We start from the raw sequence: 26,310 nt of genomic DNA, 5'->3' as shown, positions 1-26,310 counted from the left end.
TAGTTCCAAACAAGTTGACAGTTGATTTTAGAACAATAGTGGGTATCGCTCGGTTTCTATTATCGTACTGTAAATTAGACCATACATCAATATTAGATGCTTCTTTTACTCTCACATAACTTACATGGTTCAAGCAGATAGTACATCCTATTTTCATGTTCACACCAGCCTGACCCTTACTTATTATATACATATAAGGAACAAACTGGTAAAAAGCAATAGGTGACGATGAAGCGTCGATCTCCGAACTTAACTGCTTCTATCAGGGGTAAAATGTTTGTGTGGCTATTGATTAGGTGGGGTGGGGGGGCTAATAAAACAAATAAAAACATTTGCTGCTTACTATGTTTTAGCAGTTTATGCTGCATCGAGGACACTTTATGCCAATAACATATAATTAGTGCGATTTGTATTTGGATTATTTCGATTTATCCTACGACATATACGTTGTGAAAAGGTAAAGGCTATGTGGTTGCTGCAATGACGCTCGCCCAAAAAAATAGTTTTATTTTGTCTTGCGTTTAGATAACTTCGATCTAAGTTTAGTTCTATCCCAGTATCTAGCTCGCAGGCCTCAATCCAGGCCCATGATAAAATCTTCAAAATGTTAATGTTCGCGTTCCGGCAGGACCAGCAGATATATTCCACAGTTATTGAAGTTACGTACCGAAACAACAAATTGAAGACGCGTTTATTTTGGACGAGAAGCATAGGCCAACCGCCTTGCGTAAATATAACTCTATTTTCGTACATACATATGTCTCTATTAGAGATTTTACATATGTTGAAATGTTTATATGGCACTAGTCCTGTACAAATATGTACATAGTCAGGTTTTCATTCGATGAAGCTCACTCATTCATTAATATCGAAAGTCGCCGATTATTTTTATCGATCCTGCGATCCGGCCAAGATCGATTTCGCTGTTGAATGAAATTTGTTCACAGGCACCTATCTACGCGTTGTATTAGAAAAAGGTTTATTTATACGACAGCTTCTTCTTCGTCCTGTTCGGTAATGTCAAAACGATCTCATTGTCTAAGATACCGTCCGACAACAATCTAATTACGAGCTAGTCGGGTAAAAACGTATATGACGTATAAATATATATTACAGCAAAAAGTTCACCACAGGCTAACAGTTCAATCAATTTTTCAACTAACGGAACGCCGTGCATATAAGATTTCATCAATTACAGTTAAGTTTAATATGATCACGAAACTTAATCCGAAATATCATTGCATTTGACACAGTCCTGCATATTCGGGTTCCACTCCTCTACTTGTACAGTGACCTCAAAGAAAGCATATTTATCTCGGAGTTTTCTCACGCACTCCTTTTGTACTCGGTGATAGTCCGTCGTGCCTACTTCGATGCCGACATGAGTGCTCAGCACAGTCTTCTCCATAGTAAGCGCCCAGATTCGAAGGTTGTGCACATGTTTTACACCTCGTACTTCCGTGAGGAGTTCACGTACTTCGCCGAAATCGATTCCTTTTGGCTTGCCCTCCATCAGCACCATGATCGTTTCCTTCAAAATGGTTATCGTCGTAAATAACACAAGTACCGAAAACAGAAATGTGCAGATTGGGTCGACGATGCTGTATTCTGGCCAGAAATGGATAATTAGCGCGGCTACAAAGACCCCCAGCGACTGAAGGAAATCGCCGATCACATGAATGAGTGCAGCGCGCACATTGATATTGGAATTGGCATCCTGTTCATGTGAATGACCATATTTTGTGTCCACTACACGGCCTTGTTCTAAGTCATCATCTGCATGCTTTCCGCCGTCGTGGGTGTGCGCTCCGCTTGTACCGCCATGTGAGTGCCCATGTGAAAGGCCCCCGTAGTGCAACGAACACCCCATGATGATATTGACGATAACGCCAATACCCGCCGATATTAGCATGACCAGCGAATCGATTTCATACTCCTTTTTCACAATACGCTCGACCGCTAAATAGACGAGAATTCCGGTCACGACCCAAATGAGCAGCACGGACGTGAGCGCGCCAATCACTTCGGCTCGGTGCCATCCGAAGCTCATGCGTTTCGACGCGGGTCGCGCCGAGATCCAAATGGCAAACAAACTGATCATAAACGATGCGAAATCGGTAAGTAGATGCGCGGCATCTGTGGCAATCGCCAATGAATTGGCTAGGACGCCTCCAACGCACTCAATCAGCATAAAAAGAAGACAGAGGATCGAGGCAATAATTAATTTTCGTTTGGCCGCTGCATTCGTACTGACCGACGTCTCGGCGTGACAGTGATCCGAACTTGACGAATCGCTTAGGTCTTGATACCGGCAGACAGTGTCCTTATGGTTGCAGTCACAGTCCTTTCGACCGTGGATGCATTTTGATGTCTCAATGGTGGAGTAATGCTGTCGCTTCTTTCGGCTCGTGCTACCATCCTCCGTTGTCAAAGGGGTCTCTTCAAAGTCGGAGAACTTGCCAGTTCTACCTGACGGTTTGACCATACTGCCGCTATTGATTTCCACTGAAATTTCACCGGGAAAAACGTAAAAACTGATCAGACATGGAACATTAGCAATAGCAAGTTATAGTCGTGCCTTTCCGTTTTCGCTTCGAATGTCGGCTGTTGATATTAGCACGATGCCATGTAAGTTAAATCGTTTGGAAACGAAAAATGATGGTGAAAAATTATACAAGCTAATAGAAAAAGCTTTTTGTTTTTTTCTGGGTGTAACTTTATTAGTGCTGGTTAAGTTCGGTAGGAATGAGCGTCTTTATCGATTGTTTCTGTAGTTCTGCTAGGTTTTAGTTGGAAGTCCAATGCACGCGACAAATAAATTTACGTCTATGTGAATGACTAAAGCTATTGCTGAATATGTTTTAATTATTTCTGTTACTGCCAAATAGTCCTCACAAGTAATGACGCTGAAGAAGGTATTGGCTTCAACTTAGCGATGAGCTCTGTTTCCGGTAATAAAAATAGGATAAGTTACTGCTTCAGCTTTGAATCATAATTTGCCATTGGCACACGCGCCCGTAAGCTCATAGCGATGTTAGCGTACTTGGAAGGGTTGTGGCAATGCATCGATAGCCACTTATCTTACATGAAGGAACATTTAGTAACGACCACGCCTCATTCCGCAGATCTGGCCCCTATAGAAAATCATTCTGATAAGTTCACAGTTCGAGTGTGACCCTTTCCAAGATAGCAATAATAAATAATTATCAGCGCCGTAAGAAGGCTGTCTTGAACGTAGGGACTACATCAGGATATGGTAAATTCACGGAGCGGTTTGTACCTCGTAAGTAACATAGCGTTCGACAAAATTTAGGTTAACCTGTGTATTTCGAGTTTTCCGTCCGGTATTGCCGTTCGACATTTGATCAGACGGCTGGCTCCCAACACGAAAGCAAGTGTATCTATGCGCAGGTTCAAACCTAGACTACAACGGGGACCTAATCGAATAGAAGGTTAACCTTTGTAGAGCTCTACTAATCGTATATTGTAAGCGAGCGGCAGTCTTGGGGCAGTCCATAAAAAGTGTAAATAGTAAATATTAGAGACAACTCGACGGAAGTAATTTCACTACCAATAAAGTTAGACTCGTATTGTATTTTCTAACTGGATGGGGTCATTTGTATACAAATCAGGGGTAATCCTGGGCTTCGGTTACGCAAATTTGTCGTTTCGAAAATAGTTCATAGATGTTTTATGCTGTTTCCACGTGGTAAAGAAGAAGGCTGATCTGGAAAATATACTGAGCTATGACTAATTGCATAGATAAAACCGCATGGCCCAATAATCATATTGTCCTATCAGGTACAAACAGGCTGAAAACAATATATGGATCAGCATTTCCTTCCGATTCAGTAATCTCAGTTTATCAATAAGTACGGTTTTATGTTTTGTTATATATTGCATCTCAACGAAAAGGCTCAGTTTTTTATAGGGGACACCGATCTATTTTTTAAGCGCAGGTCCTCTAATAGATAGTTGTATAAAAATGCCTATTCAACAACACGTATGTCAAGATGAAAAGACTGGACAAGTCTGCCGCTAGTGGCAAGGACGCTGATTTCTAAATGAAGTCAAACTTTTAACAAGTGGATAAACAAAGTTGATGGTTTCCATTCAGGTAAAAATACGCGCCACATGCCATATGAAGACCAGTATAATAATTAGCTATTATAATAAATATAATAGCTATTATAATAAATATAATATATCCAGCGTTTTCACGTCCTTATTAACACCAGTTAAAGAAATAAATGTTTAGAGTTTTACATCCGGTATTATCGTCAAGCGTTGCTTCAGACCGCGCGGGCTCGGAACTTACATGGCGACGGGTGTTCGTCTCGATCCAATGGTCCGTTCTGCATAGGGACATTCCGAGTAGGCGCACCGTGTGGTCCGTTTTCAAGCTTTTTGGAGCCATCATAATTTGACGGCGTTATTGGCTGTTGCGCATTATCTCTAACATGAATTGCCATTGATTTGGCCTCCTCTTCGAGCTTTAACCTCTTGGCGTCATTGTCCGACCCCGTGACAGCGCCAGCCTTTGACAGATGGCCGTTTACTAGCAAACACCCATTATTTCAGGACAGTGCTCACTAACCCTGCTCCCGTCGTGTAGAATCCATTCAGAGAGGGCTAGTGGGTACGGCAAAACCTATTTCGGTAGCTGATTGCTCTATAGATAGTAAAAACCAAACGTTTATTGTCTAGCTGAAGCGAAGAAGACTAACTTTTCCAGAGGGACTCCCAATATGCCACTATAAGTGCTATAAGTAGCTTACTGATACGACCTTTCCAGAGTCACAACAATTAATGGGACTTTGGGTTTTAGGACAAACGATTTCGAGAAATAAATTCGTACTGGTTTGTATTTTTTCTTTTAATAAAGGTGCTCCTCTATTAGCTGTAGCGCAACAGGTGGATCCTTCGGACCTTACTTACAGTAGCAGCTCCGCTTACTTAAAGTAGGCCGACTACCCTGGTCCGTGAGCACAGTCAAAGTATGATCCATTTTGGGTATTCCCTATTAAGTTTACTACTTGTTTCAAAATGATCTAACCCTTCGTTCACTTCCTTTCCATCAGCTAGTTACACCGAATAATAATCATCCGTTCGTTTTCGGCCGAATTTGCTACGGAGGAACCGGGTTTTTGAGACCATATCTCACAACTTACTGCTATCATTACGCTATCAGCAACTATCTGAATATTAGTTACCGTAGGCAACAGGCGCAATCCACTGCTTAGCGTTCTTTCCTCGGCCATGTGCCATTGACTCTGTGTATAATTTGCTCAGAAAATGCCTATTTCCATTTTTACTTCACTTCCTCACTCTTCTCTGCCTTTCCACTCACGAAGTTTCATCGATGTTGCACCAGTTGCATGTTCACGAGTTGTACACGCACTTCGCCTTTAATACCCTGTCGCCGGTTTTCTGTTTTCTTCCAGGTACCATGACATTCGTTCCGAAAAAGATTCGCTCTCCTACTGTGAGGATTCCCTCCGTGCACGTATCCTTACGTACGCACTTATGCACGTATATATATGCGCATAAGCAAATAAATCGCGGGAACACACGACATAAATTTCTCCACGACCGTTCGGTGTGAGAAAGCGCGGCAGATTGGCTTCTCCGTATCAAGTCAGCGACATAATCTTCAACCGCCGCACACGTCTAGCAATTCTAGCGAAAGAAAAACCTTATGACAAAGGGGTACAGCTATGTACTGCTAGGCAAAATTATCGCCTATAGCATAAATGAACGGACAAGCGTTTTACTCTGACGCGAAGTAAATACACACGGCCCCGTCTTGCCACAGTTACGGCGGGAATTGCGACGCTTTCTAAATTATTACTGTCCAACTGATTGGTCTCTTGGCAAATGCGTAGCAGTAAATATTAACAATGTTTATAAAGGCAATGTTTGTATATTACAGGATCCTCCGTGTACCCGTCTCGCCTACATACGCTCGGCAATATTGAGCGTGGAAACGCGACCAACGCCACAGGCGCGATGTCGCAGTGGTTCGTCACGTCCAGTCAACAACAACAAAGCTTAGATAATACAATTCCTATGGCGAGCGCGTGTCGCCGAGACGCTTCACTGTGTCACGCTGTTCCGAGAAGTAGTGGCTAAAGGGAGCGCGTCTACTGCCTATCCTGCGTCTGTAGATGTGTCCTAGTTTGTTTGCATTCGTATTGGTAATAGTTAGTGTTGGTCGGTTAACAGATATGGTACCGTTGTCCGTGAAGAAATTAGTGAAAATCGACAGGAAAAAAAAACGTATTTTATGGTAGCCAGTGTCCAGTTCGAATATATTTTGCATGAAAGCCAACGAAAGTTTAGCGGAATTGGACTAACGACATAGATATGTAGTTCTGCTCATAGATACGCTAGAAGTTATTATTAGAAGTATTAACTAGAAGTAAATTTTCAAGTTGTAGGTTGTAATCGAAGATTTCTTCGATCGAAAATATCTTATAAGCGAAATCTGCTGAAATTAACACCTACGAAAGGACAGATAGTCGGGCCGTCTACGAAGTTCATGTCGTGAGAAGTTAACTGTAATAACACACAATAGGTCATAAGGTTTATAAAACAGAGAAAGTTTTCAAGTAGATAGATTTATTTCGTTACCGTAAGCGCAAGGTAAGTTCCATTGAAAATCGTTCGCAATAGATCAGAATATCCATTAATTATAGGGTTAAGACAAAAAAGTGAACTTCTCCAGACAATAAAATAACTACCGTATGGTTAACTTTCTTCTATGGCTTGATTCTATATAATTGTTGTGATACTGTTCTCATAGTGGTCACATCGTCAAACATCCGTTTACACATGAACTTCGACATAAATAAGTAAGTTCAACATAAAGCCGCATGGATCCATCTCTTACGGATAGCGCTTTTTTTAAACGTCGACGCTTCTCCGTGTCTCGTAGCAGATTGTAACGACGCCTTAGATCATTATCGGTAAAAGCCTACGGTGAAGCGACAGGGACGAATCATACAAGAGACATCGTCGGTTGGAAAATTGCGCCGATACTCTTAGTTAAAGTCGAGTATCCGCCGTTACGTAGATGTCTTAATTTCGCATCATTAGCGTGCTAAAAAGACGACAGTGGGTTTTCCAACGGTACAAGCGACTATTATATGACTGCTGTCTGAGCAAAGTAAGAATCGATAGTTCCAGTTGTTCCGAATTCTCATCGGACACGATCTGTATTCTACATTAGATCAGGATACAATTAATATCTTAAACATCAATTAAAAATATTTCATTAATTAGGCGGCGGTAAAACATATTCGGATATTTTTTTATTTTAGGAAATTTTCTAGAAAAAAAAAACTGAAAGAAACTGTTAAAAACGTCAGTATACATTCTCCTATGGCACCATTATTAAAGAAAATGCCCAGTAGTCTCAAAATCATTTGCGTGATACCAAAGAAAAACTGGTTTGCCGCTCCCAAGTTTTTCGCAAATTATCAACTTGAGATAGCAGTTACATCCAGAACGTAGTGCTCGAATCATTTGAAAACTTTATATATGTAGCATCCTTATGATCCGCATCACTATCGCCTCCATTACCATTGGCCGCAGAGGTAGAGTGTCAATAGTAGGAACACGAGATTAATGACCATCACCACACATCGTTTGGCAGCGCAATGTATTTTGGTGCCTCCAACAGATTGATAACTTGGTCGCTGACACCTAATATCTACGCCGGACGGTATATAATCCAACGGAGAAGACCGCATCGCGATACGATAACCGGTGTGAATAAATCGACCTCCCAGATCGGCCAAGGGCCGTGTGCATTGTCGAGTCGTTATTGCGCCTTAATAGCGTTAGTAGGCCAACTGTTTGACGCACGTCCCGTCGCGGCTAAATCATTGAACAAGACAGGGGACGTGTGCAGAGGACGCTGTTATTGTCCAGTCTGCTGACACAATAGCTCATCTCTTCTTATCAGACTACACATACGCCCTAGATAGGCAGCGCAGCCACAATCTCACAGGCCGCTCATTTTCCCTAGAAGATTAACAACAGTGAAATCCCTCTTCAGCAATTTTCATGTGTCCTCAGTCAGGGTCGAGCAGAAAGTTCGCAAAATCCGTATGTTCAGGTAGGAAACTGGCGCTTTACAAACATCTAGATTGGTTAGTGATCCTTAGTGCTATTGTGAAGTCATCGATCCGTATCAGATGAGATTTTCCTTCTTGTCTGTTCGCAAGCCTCCTTTAGCGAAAACAATATGCTGAACCGTTTACTAAATCAATATCATGCAATGCTAAATTTGCAGAAAAATTCAGTATAACATTAGTGGCTTAATAATATGCCTATATAATAGTTCTTGAAACAACGTTGTCCAATACGTCGGTGTATTAATTGAGTATTTTTAACTGCCGTGAACGTTTGAGCAGCATGTCATAAACCCTACCAGACTTTTAAGCGAGCCTACTTTTTTCATCATCGTCGTGCCAATCAGTCGGCATCCCCTAAGTTTGAAAAAAAAACTCTGCCATCTAGAATAATTCATGCCTTTTTAACTATATTAGCGCGTTACTAACTTCCGGCCACGAGACAGACACGAACGCTGCAAAGGCCCTACGTTTCGTGCCTTGTAAGTAACACGATGTATAATTGAGTCACACATACATAGTCCTCATTCTTTCTTGGTGCTTTTTATTCTTTCAATGGTTCAAGGATGTACCTGTGATAATGTTTGTTGTCGATGTTTTTTTGACGAAAAACACAAACTAACTACGCTAGTGTATTGTATATTCAGGTCAAGAAGGAACAGGCTACTACTATAAGTGACCAGAAAAATCAGACCCGATAGATTACAGTAGTTAGATCGAATTAACGATGCCTACCGATTCTAATTGCTTTCGTCCAATCATTCTGGATGGTTGACAAATCCTGTCTCTGATCGGATTCGGAACCGAGCTTTGTCCGTTAATTACCGAAAGGCACCATTTACGGAAGGCACAGGTGACCAACGACGGCTGAAATACCGTTTGACTTGTCGTTCGTCGACTATCGTGGACTAACTAAACGCTTGACGTAGTTTGGAAACATATTTAAACGCCTGATCCAGCTACGACCGGCAGCTGTGCCTATCGCATAGAACGAGATAGCGTCAATTTAATTAATGGCTTATTCGAAAGATGATGATTCATAGAAATTGTACTATTATAGCGTCGCCTAGGCGCACAAACATAGCATCGGCCGGAGTGATGCAAAATAATTATATCTATTTACTAAGCTGTTACAAACAAATCTGACGGACGTTCAAATAACTTTTAATCTAGACGGCGTTCTAGACAAACGAAATTCTGGCTAATAAATATTCCAGTCGTCCAGGAAGGGCTACATGGCGGAGTATTAGGCTCAAAAAGGTTTTTCAATGTTGAAAACTAGCCCTCGGTGGCTAATTATTGCTCCTCAAATGTCACAGCGCCTGGGAAATTGACGAATATACCCAGATTCAAATCCGTGTGATTACGGGGCTTCCCATGCCCTAAAAAGGACAACTAATAAATAGGCAGATATATCCCACTATCGATTTACTTCGAGGCATGAATAAGGAAATTTCATATGGCAGCGTGAATGATAGGTATACGATTATTCAGAAGCTGCCAGAAAGCTAGGGCAAGTGTGTAAAAAATAAAAAACAGTATTTCCAACACAACTTCAGCTGAACAAGTTCCAAAGTTACTCTATTTCAAAGCCCGTTTTTTTTTTATAAAGGTTTAATATATATATATATTAATCGATATTCAAGATAATACGGTATCTACCAGTAGACAAATACTGTTCGTTACATAGTGAAAGGTAACGGTCAAACTGAATACTTGGCCGAATGTCATAGGCCGAAAGTGAATAGTGAGTATTTTTATAATATCTGCAAAAATGCTAATCCCTGCAATCTGCACGAAATGCTCTAATTAGACGTGTGCCGACAAAACTAACGGTAAAAAAGAAGGGGTTCGCTTTGTTATGTCGTACTCATTCCAAGCGGGGTTTGTAGCGCCAGTTTAGGCTGACGAGATTAGTAATGGTGGACAGCAAATGCACGGAACAGAGTACGTTTTTCATGGAACGAAAAATCAACTTGTTTGATTCTTTCAATGGTTTGTAGAATTTGAATTTGGTTGGCTAGATGACGAGTGTGACGGCTGGGACGTGTTCTCGGAACGAAACCATTGTGAGGTTATAGGATCATCTTTGCATACCGTCGCGTCGAAAGCGTATAAATTGGGTAGAAAGGTTTTTAGTTAAAACGTGGACGATATGTGAACTATAAGTTATTACACAGTTGGCTGCGGCACGGTATTAGTCTAGCCGACGGAAATTATAAACAATTAGTGCAACAGACAAATATGCCAATGATTTTTCTGCAATGCAAACGATGCCAAAGCTTATTTCATTTAGCAACTGAATCCCCTAATCCTCTGTTAAAGGCACGCTTTTTAAAACAGCTGAGGCTCTTTAATACGTCTTGCTCACTGATCGCAAGTATTAGTTTAAACAACAGTCATAATACACGTCGGCCAGCCATACGTAGAACGAATTCAATTAAAAAAAAAAAAAAACAATTGACAAATATTCCACCGTCCACTTTTTGTCGTAACTTCCCCTTTATCTAGTTTTATGTATCATATACCATCTTTTTTTTTTTACCCCGTAGATGGTAGAATAGTGACTTATATTCTTTGCAAACACAATTTTTTTGTTGGCTGTTGACCACTTAGATTTTTTCTCAGTTCTCGTCGGTATGATACGATAATTAATTTTGTACAACTTTTCTTGCGGCAAACTTTATTGTATAGCAAGTTACCTTGTTCAGCTGAGCTATTCACAGTAGATGACAGGATTCAGTCCATAATTAGACGTATGTTTGAACATTTCATATATGGATTACACTGAGAAATTAGCTTCCAACGGTATCAGGCATTAAATCCTGCCTAAAACACACGCTAAGACATGCCGCCCAAGAAGCACTAACCGCCTCGTACCTCTTGATTTAAACCGCAGTGAAAATATTAAATAGAACTACGTACCAAATTAATATTGTGAGTAGGATCTGTCCAAGTGTTAGCCACCGGGTCCTTATTGGCCAAGAACCTGCACAAGGACGACGCTTTGGTCCTGAATGCACACTGAAGTAGCTGCAATAACAACAGTAACAGAAGAAATGTGCTATTATTTACTTAGTTGGTTTTAAGGTTCTGCGCCAAGGTGACTGAACCGATCGCTAAATTTAGAGTTCAACGAAAATAGCCTGCGGGTCCAGGAGCCTAGGGGTGACACGTTCCATTTTTTTACACAAGGACGGCCTACTGGTAGACAAGTCGCCCAGGCCGACGCGAAGCGGTGCAATACATCAATAGGGAATTTTCGGTTAGCTGTTGTTCACGCAAATTCGTCAAACGATACGGCTGCCAGACACGATATTGCCAAGCTTCTCTGCCGTTACGGAGTGCGTGAGCATAAGTGCTTCGATTCTGGGGGAGGGGGGGGGAGCACTGATAAAACGATCCACCGAAGCTTACGACAGCGCGCGGCGTTTTGACGAATCTTAATTGAATGTCCAGCTAATATTTTTTGTGGCCGATTTCGCTCCACATTCACTCACCCCTTTCGAACAATGTCAGCTGACTACCACCAAACACAGATAGTTGTGGTAGGCAATGTGTGTTGAAAACGCCATACGTTCGTATTCATTCGGGATGACCGTTTCCGACAGCTGTCGAAATAACACGATCTCGGCAAAGATGTGCACTGCCGTCACGACAGCTGATTGCTACCTGAACGTCGGTCCCTCTAGGTAGAAATCACGCATTCGATATGGAACCTGCGCGTTCATATCCGTTAGACGCCGCTCTTACTGCGTACCACAGTCACCTCCAGCACGACAACCCAATAATGTTTTTATGTCATTATCTATCTATCAGCGGCTTGTAAGGGTCGTTTCTCGATTTCTTTTCAGTTCAGATGACCAACGAGAGCGGTGTGCCCGTGCAGATTGGTTAACCACGAGACCCCACGAATACTCGCGATCGGTCGCCGCATACACAGCCGTTTCTCTTGATCCTCTTTGACCCGAGCGCTGCGAGGTTTTGCCAGCGTCCAGCCGAATCATGCTTAAATATCCTCTCGTACAAAGTATTCGTAAAGCGTTTAAACGATTCGTTATTTGAGTCTCTAGCTTCCGGTAGCTGGCTGCCGGTTACTAAATGTGTCGCACTGCTTTGACGAGTGCAGTGTGCACATCGGCGACTATCGTAGCGCATATTGAATCAGTGGACCCGTCTCCAATAGGTCTTGCAATATATCTACCCGGGTTGATTCTAGCAACAATAGCCGGCCCATGCTCTCTGGTGGTAAGTTTTTTGCCGGTGTTAGTATTAACAGTTGTGCACGCGGCACTCAGTAGCTACTTAATGCTTGGCAACAAACAAGCACTGCCTACTTAAGCCGGAACGGCGACGGGACGCTGTAGACTCAATGCAAAAGATAGACAAACAAATTTGGGACGTGGTGTCGATTAAAACAGCTCGAAATTTTCCGTAAGTTCATCATCTCACAATATCCCTGGCTTTCGATCAGTATATGGATCATTGCATGAGCATGTAACAGGAAGTATTTGAGCTGTCATTCACTTTTGTAGGACGTGGCTCAGTTGAAAGAAAGGGTCAGGTACTCAGGTACGTTTTTTCAGTTAATTGTGCTTGATCAATCTGTCGTACTTCTTCTTCGCTCGACATTACAGCTTATTAGGTACCAGATCAGATATTATAAACGATGTAGCTTGAGTTCTGCATCTGATAAACTATACAAAACAAACCCGGTTATGTGTCTACGCCCAGTTCCGAACCTCTGGATTACCTGACGCGTTCCTCCAAATATATGCCAAGTCTAACAGTAGATGGAAACTAGCAAACTACGTTCGCCCATCAACCAAAGAGTACAATTTACGTCAAAGTCACAAACCCAATCACGATACTGCGAAAACCATAATCTTGTTCTGACGGTGAAGGACAGTCGAAGTCGACTCAGGATCTGATAAGTTTGATCCGAGTGCCTATTCAACGTCTCACTAATCAAAATCCTATTTACAGAAAATCATTCGTGTACAGCCACGCTGTCAGTCATAGCCGTTCCGACATATTACATGGCATAAAATCACAATTAAAGACCCATATTGTATCAAGTGTAATTCGTTCGGTTCCTCATGACGCTATCGGCACTTGGCAAAAAACATACGCACACGTAATCAAGCATTTTTACGAAAGTGCAGAAGATTCGCAGCACGGTAGTTACTCAAAGAAAAATAGGTAACTAAAAGGGTATAAGTAAATTTTGGTGACAAAAACCTGTGCTAACTAATTGTTGCTTAATGCTGCCAACAAATACCCGTGTATAAATACATAAAAAAATATATGTATATACTTTAAATTTATAGGGAGAAATAGAAGGTTACTTTTATCCGAAACAATAATCGAATAACTATAGAAATACCCTATCGAAATTTAGAAAATGTCATTTTAGCTTTGCAGACGATACTTGCAGTTTGCTTTAAACTTCAAATAACTGGTCAAAGAAAGATGTATTTTACGTAACCGCATTCTGCAGATACGAACTCTGATATGAACCAGTACTACACCCGAAAAGAGGTCCCAATTGTATCCTGGCCAAGAAAATCCGATTGTCAGACTACGCTTGAGTATTTTTTGAATCAAGGGCCTCGGATCATTTTCCTCCTGGGGCTTCGGATCTAACGTCCTATAATTTCTACATAATCATAACATACTGAAACTTTTATATAATTCCAATCTAGTTGTAAAAAGATGTGAGCGGCATGTCGTCATTTTGATATTTTTACGACGGAGGTCACGGCGACAGAGAAGCTGATTGAGTAGCTTTTTTAGCCAGAGATCATTAGAAATTTGGATCTATTGATCCACGTTTAAAACTAATGAGAACCGCACTACTCAGAAGTTGAGATAGATATAAGCTCACAAATACTAATAGAAACACCGTCCTAAAAACGATCAACAGTTATTTATGCATAATATATTCTAAAAGAAGTCGACTTCATTATCAGGCCAAAGGACTGGGCATATTTTACCAGGTTTCTGCTCACCTAACTGAATGAGCCCACTTCACAGTAGACCAGCGCCGCGGCTGGGTGACCGAGCCACCGCAATATTGACTATCTAAAAGATAAACAAATAAAACAAAAATATTATTCGATATTTTACGAAAAACAAAAATGACAAACCATTGTAGGCAAAGTGTTTATTGTCTGAATAATGTTTCAGCCACCTTCAACGCAGCTTCATTGATGTCATCAAGCAGTTCTGCTTGCAGACCGTGTCGCAGTGTTCGTGTGGGAAGAGCTTCCACGCCGTTCAAGCTTGTCAAAAACGTTTGCGGCGAGAGACAGTAGGTTATTTGTCGGTTACCGCTTGTTCCGCTTGTAGTTGCCCATCAAGCATTACTACCCATATCTCTCTATGAAAATCATAGCTCTGAGTGCTTTCGGTAGCATTTAGCATTCATTTGGTAGAGCAATCCAAGTGACAATTACGTTGGCGCGACTAGTGAAAACATAGAATGCGGCCATTCCACGATCTGTTCATGTCAATCTCCATCTTTTCCGGCACCATCAAAGAAACTGCATTGGTCTGAGGATGGCTCAATAAACGGTTAATGTTTTTCCTTTGTTAACGCGATTTTAGGCGTGGTCCCTAAGGACGACACCAACGTCATTGGGTTTATTCTGCGGTTACCTGTTTAGCAGTGAAATTCAATCTGATATGGGCACAAAGGTTAAATATCGTCTTGTGTTGGCTGCCCTGCTTGTTAATATATATATATATATATAGTTAGGTGAATCCTATATAGAGTCTAGGAAACATAGATGAAGTTTAAGATGTAGCCATAGAAGTATTATATAATGTGCCTTATAGCATACGCGTGCTTCACTTCTGACACGTAAATCTCCACTCTAACCAGTGGTAAACGTGAAGTTCAAGTTGCATAAATAGCGTTCTTGTCTTGACGCGTTCGTTGTCTTTCGAAATAGCTAAAACGGTTTTTGGCCTACCGGTTGACATGGAAGTCGTCAGAGCTTCCGGCTGTGAAGCTTTTCGAAAAATCGTGAAGTGGCTGGTGATTTTGATACAGCGAAGCAATTACTATTGAAAGACTTCTTCAAAACAACAACACATTATTGATATACCAAATACCACTTGAGCGTAGCGCCTAAACCGAGCGCCAGTAAACGATAACGCCAACATATCGTATGTAAGTATACAGGTGGAAACGCAGGGCGGCTTTGAGAATCGACAAGGAGCTTCCGTGCGCACGCTGCACGTCTGGCAACAGATTGGAAAAGCAGCTCATCATCGAACTGAACATTGATACTGAACGACATTAACTGGAATAGACCCGTCTTCAGGGCTGCAAATAGCAGAAGACTCGAGAGAGCTAGCCACAGCCCGAAAATTAGCGGCCGCTAACAAAGATAAGAATGACGGCTCTATTGATTACGATTAAAATAGTAACGTATATTAGGCAGGCTCCATTGCTGCGGAACTCTGGGCACCGAAGCGTGTCGTGCGCACAGACCACAGAGCCAGCCGTCTGTGACGGTATTGGACATTGTCCTGTAATAGATTTGCCGATGCGTGTTACGTCGGTGGAATATATCAAGAGCATTTGGCGAGTGTCATACTGCAGGAAAGTGGCTTCTTGGGACGACTGTCGAATGAATATAGATGCAGACATTATCACCCACAAAATGTAGCAAGTATAGTAATAAAGAAAAGGAGCTCAATGGCAAGCAAGGTGTTTTCACACGTATCTAGATAGCTATGGTTATTATAAAGTCATGTGATCTTCGAGATTTGGCCACGGATTTATTTTTACTCGTGTTTGTCTTCGACTATAGAGGTGATGATATATGATGCAGTTTTAAGTAATTGTAGCAAAAATGTTATTCAGCCCCATTGTAAGGTAAGAGCCGATACAGATTCATAGAGACACAATGACGATCGAGATGACGACTAATATCGTTTGATAACACGAACTTATCGAAGATGTTCACTGAAATGATGCTATTACTAAAACAGCGACAGTTTATATTGGCGGATAAATGAAGACTGGGCGGCACACAGAAGCCTTCTCCAAACACAAATGTTTCTATTGCATATGTCCCGATACACTCGAGATGTTCGACCGATCTAATGTCGAACCGATTCCGAAATGGCGACCCATTTTTGCGCCGAGAAACTGTGTCCAAGGGCGTAACTTCTATACTGTACGCACATCTCGCCACGGTCGTAATTATAGATAGCCACTACAACAACTATGTAGCAGCGACAAAATTGAACTGAGCCTCACACTCTGCATAGCTATAAGATATTTATAAGCCGTACGAGTGCCGTAACGTTTGATGCTACACGTGGAGCTGCCGGATAATTATATCGGTTCTATGTTCCTATGAAATGAATAGAACGCCGTGCGTAGACCAGTTCAAAAACAGGCAACAACCAACTCCGATATCTTGTTAGACCCCCAACGCCCAATGACCTCATGAATTAACTCACTATACGCATGCCGATTGAACGCGATTATCTAAATTATTACCTACCTAATCGTTATAGCCATGACGACCTAACAGAAGGTTCATCCGAGCGTACTGCATAGCGGCGATTCCTATCGACGTCAGATGCTTCAATGTTCTTCGGAATCTGCAAATAATTGACTATACTTAGTTATTAACTGAGCTCAAATAGCAGTCTGCTTAATATCTGAGTGCTTTAACGATTCGTCATGATTAATTACTGTGTGAGAAATTAAACTCTACCAAAGGATCAACAACTTATTTAGAGGTCGGTCATGGCGCATATCGCTACTAGGCACGATCTGCGTTTGCCTGAAATGATCCGGTAATGAGCCTACGTTTTCCTCGACCTCACAAACTGGCAAACGTCAAATCGATAGATGCTTGCTGCTCTACGTGACAATGCCAATGCATGAAGAGACACCGATACGAACATCCTACTAGCCACCCTCTGCGTTCCGTACACCTAAAATGGAACAAATCTAAAATAGCTCTATTAAAGCGGTAAATAAATATTAAAAGAATATCTCTCCTTCGTCTGTGCTACATTAAATGTATAATCAAATAAATGAAACTTAATTTACGCCTTCTTCCTTTATATTCATTATCATTTTTTTTTTTTTGTTTACTGATAGGGTTCGAAGTTAAGTTTTATTGGATGGTATTGATATGGTAGTAACTTCATGCAAAACTCTTCAGTCACGTTGTTCCTAATGCAACGCTCATCTTCGACGAGTAGAGCCTTCTCAAATCCATCATTTTGATAGCTGTATCGTATACACTGTTGCTGGTACAGGCGTGACATCGTGTTAGTTGACTGATAATGAAGTTTTTCAGCCTTGCCAAATTCACTGGAACTGGAGCCGATGGATTCTATAGTACCTTTCTGCCGATGAACGAGCTGGGTCCGTTTTGAGCGTAACAGAACCTTAGTTAACATCATGACTTAATCCGAAAACTTGAAAATAAACGGTGCGACAGCAGTAGGACCCACAAAAAAAGATCGTCACCAAGACGGTTACTGGCAGCTGCAGTGCTGATCCCCTTAAATAGGAAAAAAAAGGGATTTCTAGGTAACGTGGCCTAAGTGTTTTGTTTCAGTCGAATTTATTGCGAGCTATGACATGCGGGCAATAAAGGACCGTGTGTGACATACTAGTGCCACTGACGTTTTACTGTGACCCGATTAACCCTTGTGACCTTCGATTGATAGTCAAAATATCTCCAATGATCCAAAATCTCCAATCCAAACAAAGATGCCAAGAGCGACTGAGACACGAGCGGAGTGTCCCTAACAGTAACGGCCAAATATAGATCTAGTGTACAACTTCGTACATGGATGAAACAGGCCATTGAACGATTTACTGTTTACATAAAATGAACCACTTGAAACATTTCGAACAGACCTCACGGATGTTTTAGCAATTGCATAAGCGGTTTCTTATGGCCCCCTAATAACCCCTACGGGCGAATCTTTTAAGCTATAATGAACATATGGTCCCAGCTTGCGGTGAATGTATGGTTTATCAGCATCGTGTGATCAGCTCGTCTCCGATTTGTCCGGTGTCATAATTCTGTCTAACAATATAAGTTTTATAATATCTGAAAAGATATGGAGCATATCTTTTGGCCAGATCGTGGCAAAAGTGCCGCTCAGACAGCATCATTGAAAAGCTCATAATAAGCTATCTAACTCACTGAGAAAAAGGATTTTATTTGTCATAAGCACGAGTTACCGCTCTGCTCATGATCAATTCTGATCTCTATAGCTTATTTGTGAAGTTCGGACGGACGAGTAGAGAAATAAAAACACAACGTATCTGGGTTCGGATCCGTACCACTTTCCTTTGTGCTGGACGTCGGCCGTCGAATAGAATGCCTAACGGCGCTATTGAACGTAAAGCTCGTAGACATAACAAGATTCCCTTAGAATGGCGCTGTTGTGGTATTGACATCATACGAACTCACGCGTCGACTGATTTCATTGGTTGCGTCTTCAACACTAAGTTCGTAACATTAGTTTTTAAGTTACGAAAAAACTTTTCGTAACGCGGAACATTACGCTCGAAGACGCGGTCTTCAGCTGACTGCCGATGAATGTATATATACATACAAATGTATCGATATTTTATGTGCAACAACCTTAGGTTTTTTCGAGACATTTCTATTTAAGGCATATGTTCAAGTTAAGCCGACTGTTACTAGACCATAGTGTTTGTTTGCTGTAGCCTGTTGATTAATGTACGCCTAAAACAATCAAACGAGTGGAATGATTATCAATTAACAACTCATAGCGTCGTTCAGGACGAGCCCCGACTGCAAAGGCTGCTTATACCAGTTATCCCGAATAATGTAACCTTCACTAGTGTAACTAATATCATTGTTGTCCCTAATGGTGGCATCACCAGGTCAACGTGAACGGCAGCAACAGCTAGGTATCGTGTAAACATGAGTCTACATGGTGCGCAGAATCTACACCTACTCGATAGTTGCATTAATTCCGGTGACGGATCGAGTGCCGGCATGTGGCAGACAGAGGGAACGCTGCATGACGTGATTCAGCGCTTTACAGTGGTGGCGCTTGGATCAGCCCGGACGCAGCGCCCTCGGTAAACAAGCCGACTGCGGCCCCTCGACATGGGCTTGCGTTAATTCTTAAGATGATTAATGGGAGACATTAAAATTTACAGTTAATGAAAACCTTATCGGTACGCGTTATTCACAGCGTTTTGAGAAAGGAACGATGCCGCCTGACTAGGCAGTAGCGAAGCGAAGAGGGAACGCGACGCGTAGAATTAATTGTCAGTAATGAACGCCGCTAACAGTATTTTGACATGGCGTGTGCTTATGGTTGTAAATGTAGGTGAGACCTAATTTATACAGAATATCAGGAGAGGTTGTTGCTGGTAGGGTATCGAAACATGGATGGCTCATTGAGGCCGTTTAGTTTGGTCGAGGGGCACGTAGAGTGGGGAACAAACTTAGGTCAATTGTGTGCTGAGGAACTTCGCATATTTTGATTTTGATTTTTTTGTTTTTTGTTTTTTTTTTTTTTATAAGTAATACTGTATTTTAAAGCAATTGCGAAACACAATTATACACTAACGTATGTTTTACTCGCATCCGATGACGACGCAGGACCAAGGAACAGAAAAACAAGCTGTTTTTTTTTTTAATATAAGTTCACAGATGTTATTATTTTTCCGACGAGCAACTTCGTGGAGCGCGGCTTCGTTTTCAATTGGCTTTATATTTTAATGCAATTATATTGTTATTGGTATTGATTCATCCAGCGTGATTTTCCTAGGTAGAAATATACTTGTCACGTCGTAGTAAATATTTATACTACGCAGTAAAATTGTGCACGGGTTACGTTTTTTAACGATATTTTATGACACTCAAATAGTAAATGCCATATAACAAGGTTCTGCTTTAATTAGTCTTCTAACAAACTTAGCATCGGTTCTTTACGTAGCACGTATATATATATATATATATATATATATATATATATACGTAAGAATCTATTTCCTAGCCGACGCACTGTTTACTGTATCTCTAATGTAAAAAATGCATTTCATGTTTCAACAATGAAGTGCATTCGGGCCTTTTTCACTGCCGGTCCTATATGGCGGGTGAAGCCAATGAAAAGCGATTGTGAACGTAAAATTCATTAACATATATGAGGGGAATACATATGAGGCCGTTCGAGTAACAGCGAAGCTTCACAACAAAGCCAAAGTCGTTATATGGACTAGTTCTTTCACAACAATTAATATACGTATGGTGTGATATAATAATATAAAAATAATGCTAATAAATTATTCAAGCATAATATAGATAATCGGTAGGAAAAGGTCAACATAATTTACATTGCTTTGCTAATTGTATATTTTAATACAGTGCTGAAATGATTCTATTCATGTATTCAACAAGGAATGACATACCTGTTTTTTTTACTGAACTGTATAGATCGTTGTCTGCAATGACGTAACTTGTATGCCGTCCGAAGGGCAAATCATTTTCATATTACCAAGTTTTTTTACGTAGCTTCTCATAGACCTTTTGACAGTAAAAAGTGAAGCTAAAACAATGGCAATAGAGCGACACATATAGGAGTTGCGTGGCTGCGCGGCCGAACGCGCGCATGGCATGGCTTCGGTAGTAGTCGAACTCGTGTGCAAACAAGCTACAAGGCCGAAAATCTATTTCGAGGGTAAGCCAAAAGCGATATTCAGTTTTCCTAGGTTTTAGGGACCTATTAAACTTGAGGAACTATAGAGTTATCTAGCTTTGAGAGCAGACATGGGCACACTGCGTTACGGAAGCCAGTCATCTGAAGGAATACCGGATAGGCAACTCGAAAGACAACCAGGTTTACCTATGGAACGGTTAGTAAGAGAGCTCAACATTTTATCATACAAGTAGCGCCTTAATACTACTTCTCTAGCTAAGAACAGACAAATTGGAAGATATCTTTGGCTTCCTTTGTTTTCGAAATCCAAGTGTACCGCGACCTTTTGACAAAAAAAAATCGATTTTTCTAGCATTTTTTTTTATCATATAACGGGTACTCAACTTATCTGGATCTTGCGATTGAACTAAATTAAGTCCTCTCCCAAGACAAATGGCGGACAATAGCTGAATAATTACGGCGATTAGAGAAGACCTGGAAGTGGTCAATTTATCATATTAATGTCTGCCATTGATATTAGCCATAACAGCACAAGGGAGACAAACGAGATAGATGTCTGGATGCTCAAAGCATGTACATGATTGATTGCTTACGACGTACCAAAGATTAGTCATTCAATTAAATTAAGTCAAAGATGTATTTTTTTGCCAAAATATTTGGATTATAGATAATTCATTTGAACTTATTTTCACATAGGCCATCATTACTACCTGCTACCTAATGCTTAAGACGGTTAATCAGTAGTGATCAGCCACGGGTTTTGTTCAGAACTGAAGTACAGCTGTCTGCCTGCAAATCGGCAGTTATACATCGACTGCTGGCGCTACTGTGTCAGTGTGCTAACTGGCGGCCAGAGATAATCGGCGATCTACGTATTTTTCTTAAACCCGTCTATCACTGCTTTCTTGCACTGCTGGATTATGCTCCCCCTACTGCTCGCTAAGCCTCTGTAAAGATAACATACTTCTGAAACAAACAGTTGCCAGACGCATACTCGAGAGAGAGAGAGAGAGAGAGGGACGTGAGAGAGGAGCGAGACGTGAAAGAGAGACAGAGAGACATGAGAGGGAGAGAGAGAGAGAGAGAATGCTTCAATGGTTGCCATTGCATGACACATAGGTTTAGTTTCCAAAAAAAATCCTATTTAAAAATTATTTCATTATAGGATATTGGTACAGCAAGTGGGTCAAAGTACCGTATCCGTATCTAATACTCAATTTTGAAAAATGAAACAAATACTCATAATAACATAATAAACGAACGCAGGTAAAATCGGGCGACGCAACAGCGTTTCGTTTAAGGGTCAGGCAATTATGAGGCTCGGATTTTTCCTTATTTATGTAAACGATAATGAACAAACACACTCATTGTTTCCAATGTGAAACACCGCTTGATTACATTGCTTTCATCTGCTGATGTGTACTATCGAAAACAGTGTGTAACGACGACAACGTTACAGTGGGCATTTTCAATGCTGGCAACCCAACGAACGTGCACACATGACGACAATCGCCGTTAGCAATAATAATGTTTGATAAGCCAAGCTTAAAAAAGTGCTCGTTAGGATAATTGCTAAAAGGAAGGATTGCAGGCAAAATTGACGGATAAGGGAGAACCAAAATGTCTTTTGTCGAGCGTATCTGCTTCTACCATGTACTAATTGAGCCTCCTCGAACACCTGTATAAAATTACAGTGCGGATCCACCGCTAAAACAAGAATGCTTAACTCTAACGACAAATCCGAACTTTGTCGTCTCAAACGCTATCCATTGCGAAATATTCGTAAATCTCGACAGTCGTTATATCAACAAAATGGATCTGCGCTCTGGTCGACATAGAGATCCTATTTTTGCTGAATAATAATAAACGACTACCGCTATCCTCGGTGCTAAGGGAAGAGTCACCGGGCAAAGTGTCGATGGCACTCTTTTACCACATTAATAGATCGGCATATGTAAACGATTATATGAAGATCAATACAGAACAGTACGACTTAGATAGACGAGAAAATCCCTTAGACTTTTCCTTAGGTCTATCTAGGCCCTCTGAGTCCTGTCCCCGTGATGGTGTAGTGGTAACGTACGTGCATGCTGAACATAGGTGGCGTTAGGTGCTATACGGATCGTAGACGCACCTCGTTTCGCGATGGGAGCCAGATGTATGGAGCGATGATTCAAGGAAGTACCGGATGTAGAACTCGAAACATTTACATCTTCATATACATTAAGCTGTCACTGTACTGCGCAATTCGGAAAATCACATCTAAAACGTTTTTCCTAAGCGGAATTACGTATGCAGGACTTAGTCGTGGTGCTCGAATCGAGTAGCAATTGATACTCAAGTGTACAACGAAATTACTTCTTTTCCTCTATCTGCACTCATATTATGGAGCCAATTTTACGGCTGAATAGACCGATAAAAAAAAAAAAAGACGAGTATACATTAATGCATAAGGCTGTGGGTCACTATAAGAAAAATATGTACCTAGTGGAATAACATTTAGCTTACGGACACCACCGTACTGTGTCTCAAGCGTGATCGTAAGGTTGTGTATATCAAACAATAACAACGATATTATCTGTACGAAGTACTGAGGTGAGTCTGTTCCACTTCATAGGAAGGGGGGAACTCGCCTATTACCAATATAAATGTCTATTTGCCTTTAAGGTATACCTTAGCATTTAGTGTATACTCTCCATATTATCCGCGCACTTCCAGATGAAACCTATTACTGAGATATTCATTCAGTCACTTTCGCGCATTCCAGCTTCGCTCAAAAACGCTTGGCTGATCTGGCTATTAAAGATCCTATTAAAATAACCCATTTACTTCAATCTAAATAATCGACCACCATATATCATTTGCATAGAATCGGTCTGCTCGGCAGGGAACAATCACGCATAAAATAGGACATTCTAGATTAATCTGCATGGAACGGTATACCGGACATAAAATACGAGGCAGAAATGTTTTCGTACATTTTACTAGGATATACGCACCCTATGTGTTCTATAAAATGGTAAGCGAAGTGGACTGTGACCACATAAATCATTCAACGATACCATAAACAACATGAATGGTGCCGTCTAGCTATCAAAAATCCAATAGTGAGGCGTTCTACAGGGTACTATCATAATATAATTAGTTATATACTCAGCATGGATTAGGAGTCCGTATTAGTCCTTGCGGACTAGCTACGTACGGGCTCTAATCCTCACTTGCACGTCCTGTTTTTTACGAAACACCTGCAACCCTAATGAAGAATTGTTCATTTTTAACGTCGTACTATATATTATCAATGATAATGCGCTCAGTATATAGCACATAGTGGTGCTTTATTTCCGATGCTACTTTTCGACTACATTCGGTACTGTTGTTGCAAAGATAAGATACCTTCTTAATGTTAGCAGACGCCTTAGAAATTGTCCAGATTCCAATCTAAGCAGCAACACACCTTGATCCTCTAGTAAAAGCCTTAATAGCAATAGAATAAGTGGCGGCAAATGGAGTTATTGTTTCTCATTTCAGATAATTTGTAGTTGACGTTCCTACGAAGCAGCTATACCGTTCGAAGAAATATATAAACAAATCGGCTTCTATTCGGCAAAAAAACAAGGGATTTTACAACGGAACATTATATATCGACGCCAATTTCAGTTACTGTCAGCGACAATTGGCAATGTATGTACAAACAGAACGTCCACCATATATTCCATTGACAAGTAGAAGCTTGCCAATTAGAACCTGTAATATCATTACTAGTTTTTAAGGAAGGATTATAGGGAACCATATCTCCACTTGCCCAAGCAAGGTGCATGGGACACAGATTATTTACCCAAGGTTACAAATCTCGAGCGTTTTCTTCAATTACTTTAAGCACTGAAATGGTAAACTAGGATGTTTAGCTATACTAAAGGAAATCACTTCCGAACGAACTTTTGGGGGGTACTAGATAGGATTGTTATGAGGCAAAAGTTACCACAGCAGTCGCCGAACATTTGGCTATGGGCATCTTCTTGCCGCGGGACAATATTATATTTATCAGGTGATACCGGATTTTTGAGCATTTTGTGACGAGTATAGCTGTTTATACACCGTAGCTAGAAAAATGGGCTAAACAGAAATAAAAAGCATATGTAAGTATTTGTACAAACAAATCAAAGGAGATTAGAAGGCAAACATTTATATTTCAACACCCCGGACACGTTCCTTTCAAAGTAATTTACTAGGAGTATATTGTAGCCCATCGTAATATATCTAGATGGCTGTCCAACGACCGCAACCTCATTTTTAAGGTAAACAACCTAGACAAAGGTACTTGCGGCGTACCTTACGTGCATTGATTCTTTTTAGGCAGCTTTCTTTTACCCACTTTCATATAAGCTTATCTATATAGCACTGAGTAGAATAGTTAGATAGCTTAGTGAAACAAAGTTTGCCCCGTGTGTGGCAATTATCTTAGCTTAGGTGCCTTTTTGTTTACGTGTAAGACTTAGGTGCTACCGTTCGTTTATACCACTAGACGGAATACATAAACAAATGGATCCGATCCTATTTAACATTGTCAAGACTGCCTCGAACCCCCCGCTTTTATCTCGTTAAGAAAATGACGTATAATTTAGTTACAAATTTATTTAAGCGATAGAACGTGTCCTGAAGCACGGTTCGCTTTATGCGTCCGAACAGGCCAGGCCAAAGGAACCTTCTAGCCTTAAATTAATGAGGGCGACATAAACACGAAGGCATCCACTGCGCGATAACTGGCATTAGCTACTTAACTAATGAAACTAGTAGCTGCTTAACAGGGAGATGCATTATCTTCTTGTTAAGCAACCGAAGACGCATTTTATGGGTCTACAGAAGATCTGTAACAGACAGAAAGCTGCGTATGTACGTACTGCGGAATTACGTTAATTTTGTATCGCAAGAATTTATTGTGGGATGAAAAGCGCGAAAACGAGGCAGATTTGTAGGGATTTCGACCGTGTACTATACACGTCATTTCCGGGGAGGGTCTGTGTGATTTTAGATCGGTCCGGACTTTTCTGATTTGGGCGGTAGAAACGAAGGTTAGAAAAAGGATGATATTAAGCAGAGAGACGGCAAATAAATTAAGTATTCGAAAATGGGCGTAGTTTCTTTAAAATAATATTTTTGTATGAAGAGTGTAGCCATTATACGATGCTCAAACGCTTGAACCACATATGCCATGTATGAAGTATCGCGGTGATCTTAAGGAGCCTTAACTCTAAAAAAAAAACACTTTGTTTCGACTTTATTATGCCTAAGGCGTAAACCTATCGAGCGTCTCTTGAATGTTGCCGGCGGAATGAGAACGTAAAACGTACTGCAACGTACTCAACTTACGTTATCTACCAGCCACTAGTTGGATTTTGTAGAATTGGCTTGAAGATGCTCGCAAGAAAGTCGTTTGCAAGAATGGATAACTAATTTAGTAGCGCTACCGAAACCGTGTTTA

At 41.0% G+C, this 26,310-nt stretch overlaps 2 protein-coding genes and 1 long non-coding RNA gene across 17 annotated transcripts in view; 1 reads left to right on the top strand and 2 right to left on the bottom strand.

The window, feature by feature from the left end:
• AP-1gamma (adaptor protein complex 1, gamma subunit) overlaps positions 1 to 26,310 on the bottom strand; it is a 221,034-nt gene that overhangs the window by 10,252 nt on the left and 184,472 nt on the right. The gene's annotated exons all lie outside the window — the stretch shown is intronic.
• On the bottom strand, positions 340 to 12,124 carry LOC111243899 (proton-coupled zinc antiporter SLC30A2-like). 6 transcript variants are annotated; one of them, XM_022790193.2, is made up of 3 exons: positions 11,639 to 12,102; positions 11,064 to 11,171; positions 340 to 2,505 (listed from the first exon to the last, which is right to left on the bottom strand). In XM_022790193.2, exon 3 carries the CDS (start codon positions 2,483 to 2,485, stop codon positions 1,223 to 1,225), a length of 1,263 nt encoding a protein of 420 aa, XP_022645928.1. In that variant the 5' UTR covers positions 2,486 to 2,505; positions 11,064 to 11,171; positions 11,639 to 12,102; the 3' UTR covers positions 340 to 1,222. The 6 variants fall into 6 exon arrangements, 5 of the variants coding, with proteins under 5 accessions (XP_022645928.1, XP_086835480.1, XP_086835479.1 ...); XM_086979354.1 differs by lacking the exon at positions 11,639 to 12,102 and adding an exon at positions 6,508 to 6,558 and having other exon boundaries at positions 11,064 to 11,539; XR_015320462.1 differs by lacking the exon at positions 340 to 2,505 and adding an exon at positions 7,292 to 9,116 and having other exon boundaries at positions 11,639 to 12,124.
• Positions 12,392 to 26,310, top strand: part of LOC147757890 (uncharacterized) — a 31,309-nt gene continuing 17,390 nt past the window's right edge. Inside the window, exons 1-2 of the long non-coding RNA XR_015320463.1 lie at positions 12,392 to 12,572; positions 14,328 to 16,026. This is a non-coding gene — a long non-coding RNA (uncharacterized LOC147757890). The remainder of the gene's footprint in view (positions 12,573 to 14,327; positions 16,027 to 26,310) is intronic.

The sequence above is a fragment of the Varroa destructor genome, unplaced genomic scaffold (genome assembly GCF_002443255.2).
Source record: "Varroa destructor unplaced genomic scaffold, Vdes_3.0 BEIS01000002.1, whole genome shotgun sequence".
Taxonomy (NCBI): Eukaryota; Metazoa; Arthropoda; class Arachnida; order Mesostigmata; family Varroidae; genus Varroa; species Varroa destructor.
The sequence above is the reverse complement of the archived record's forward strand: the minus strand, read 5'-3'. Positions and strand labels throughout refer to the sequence as shown.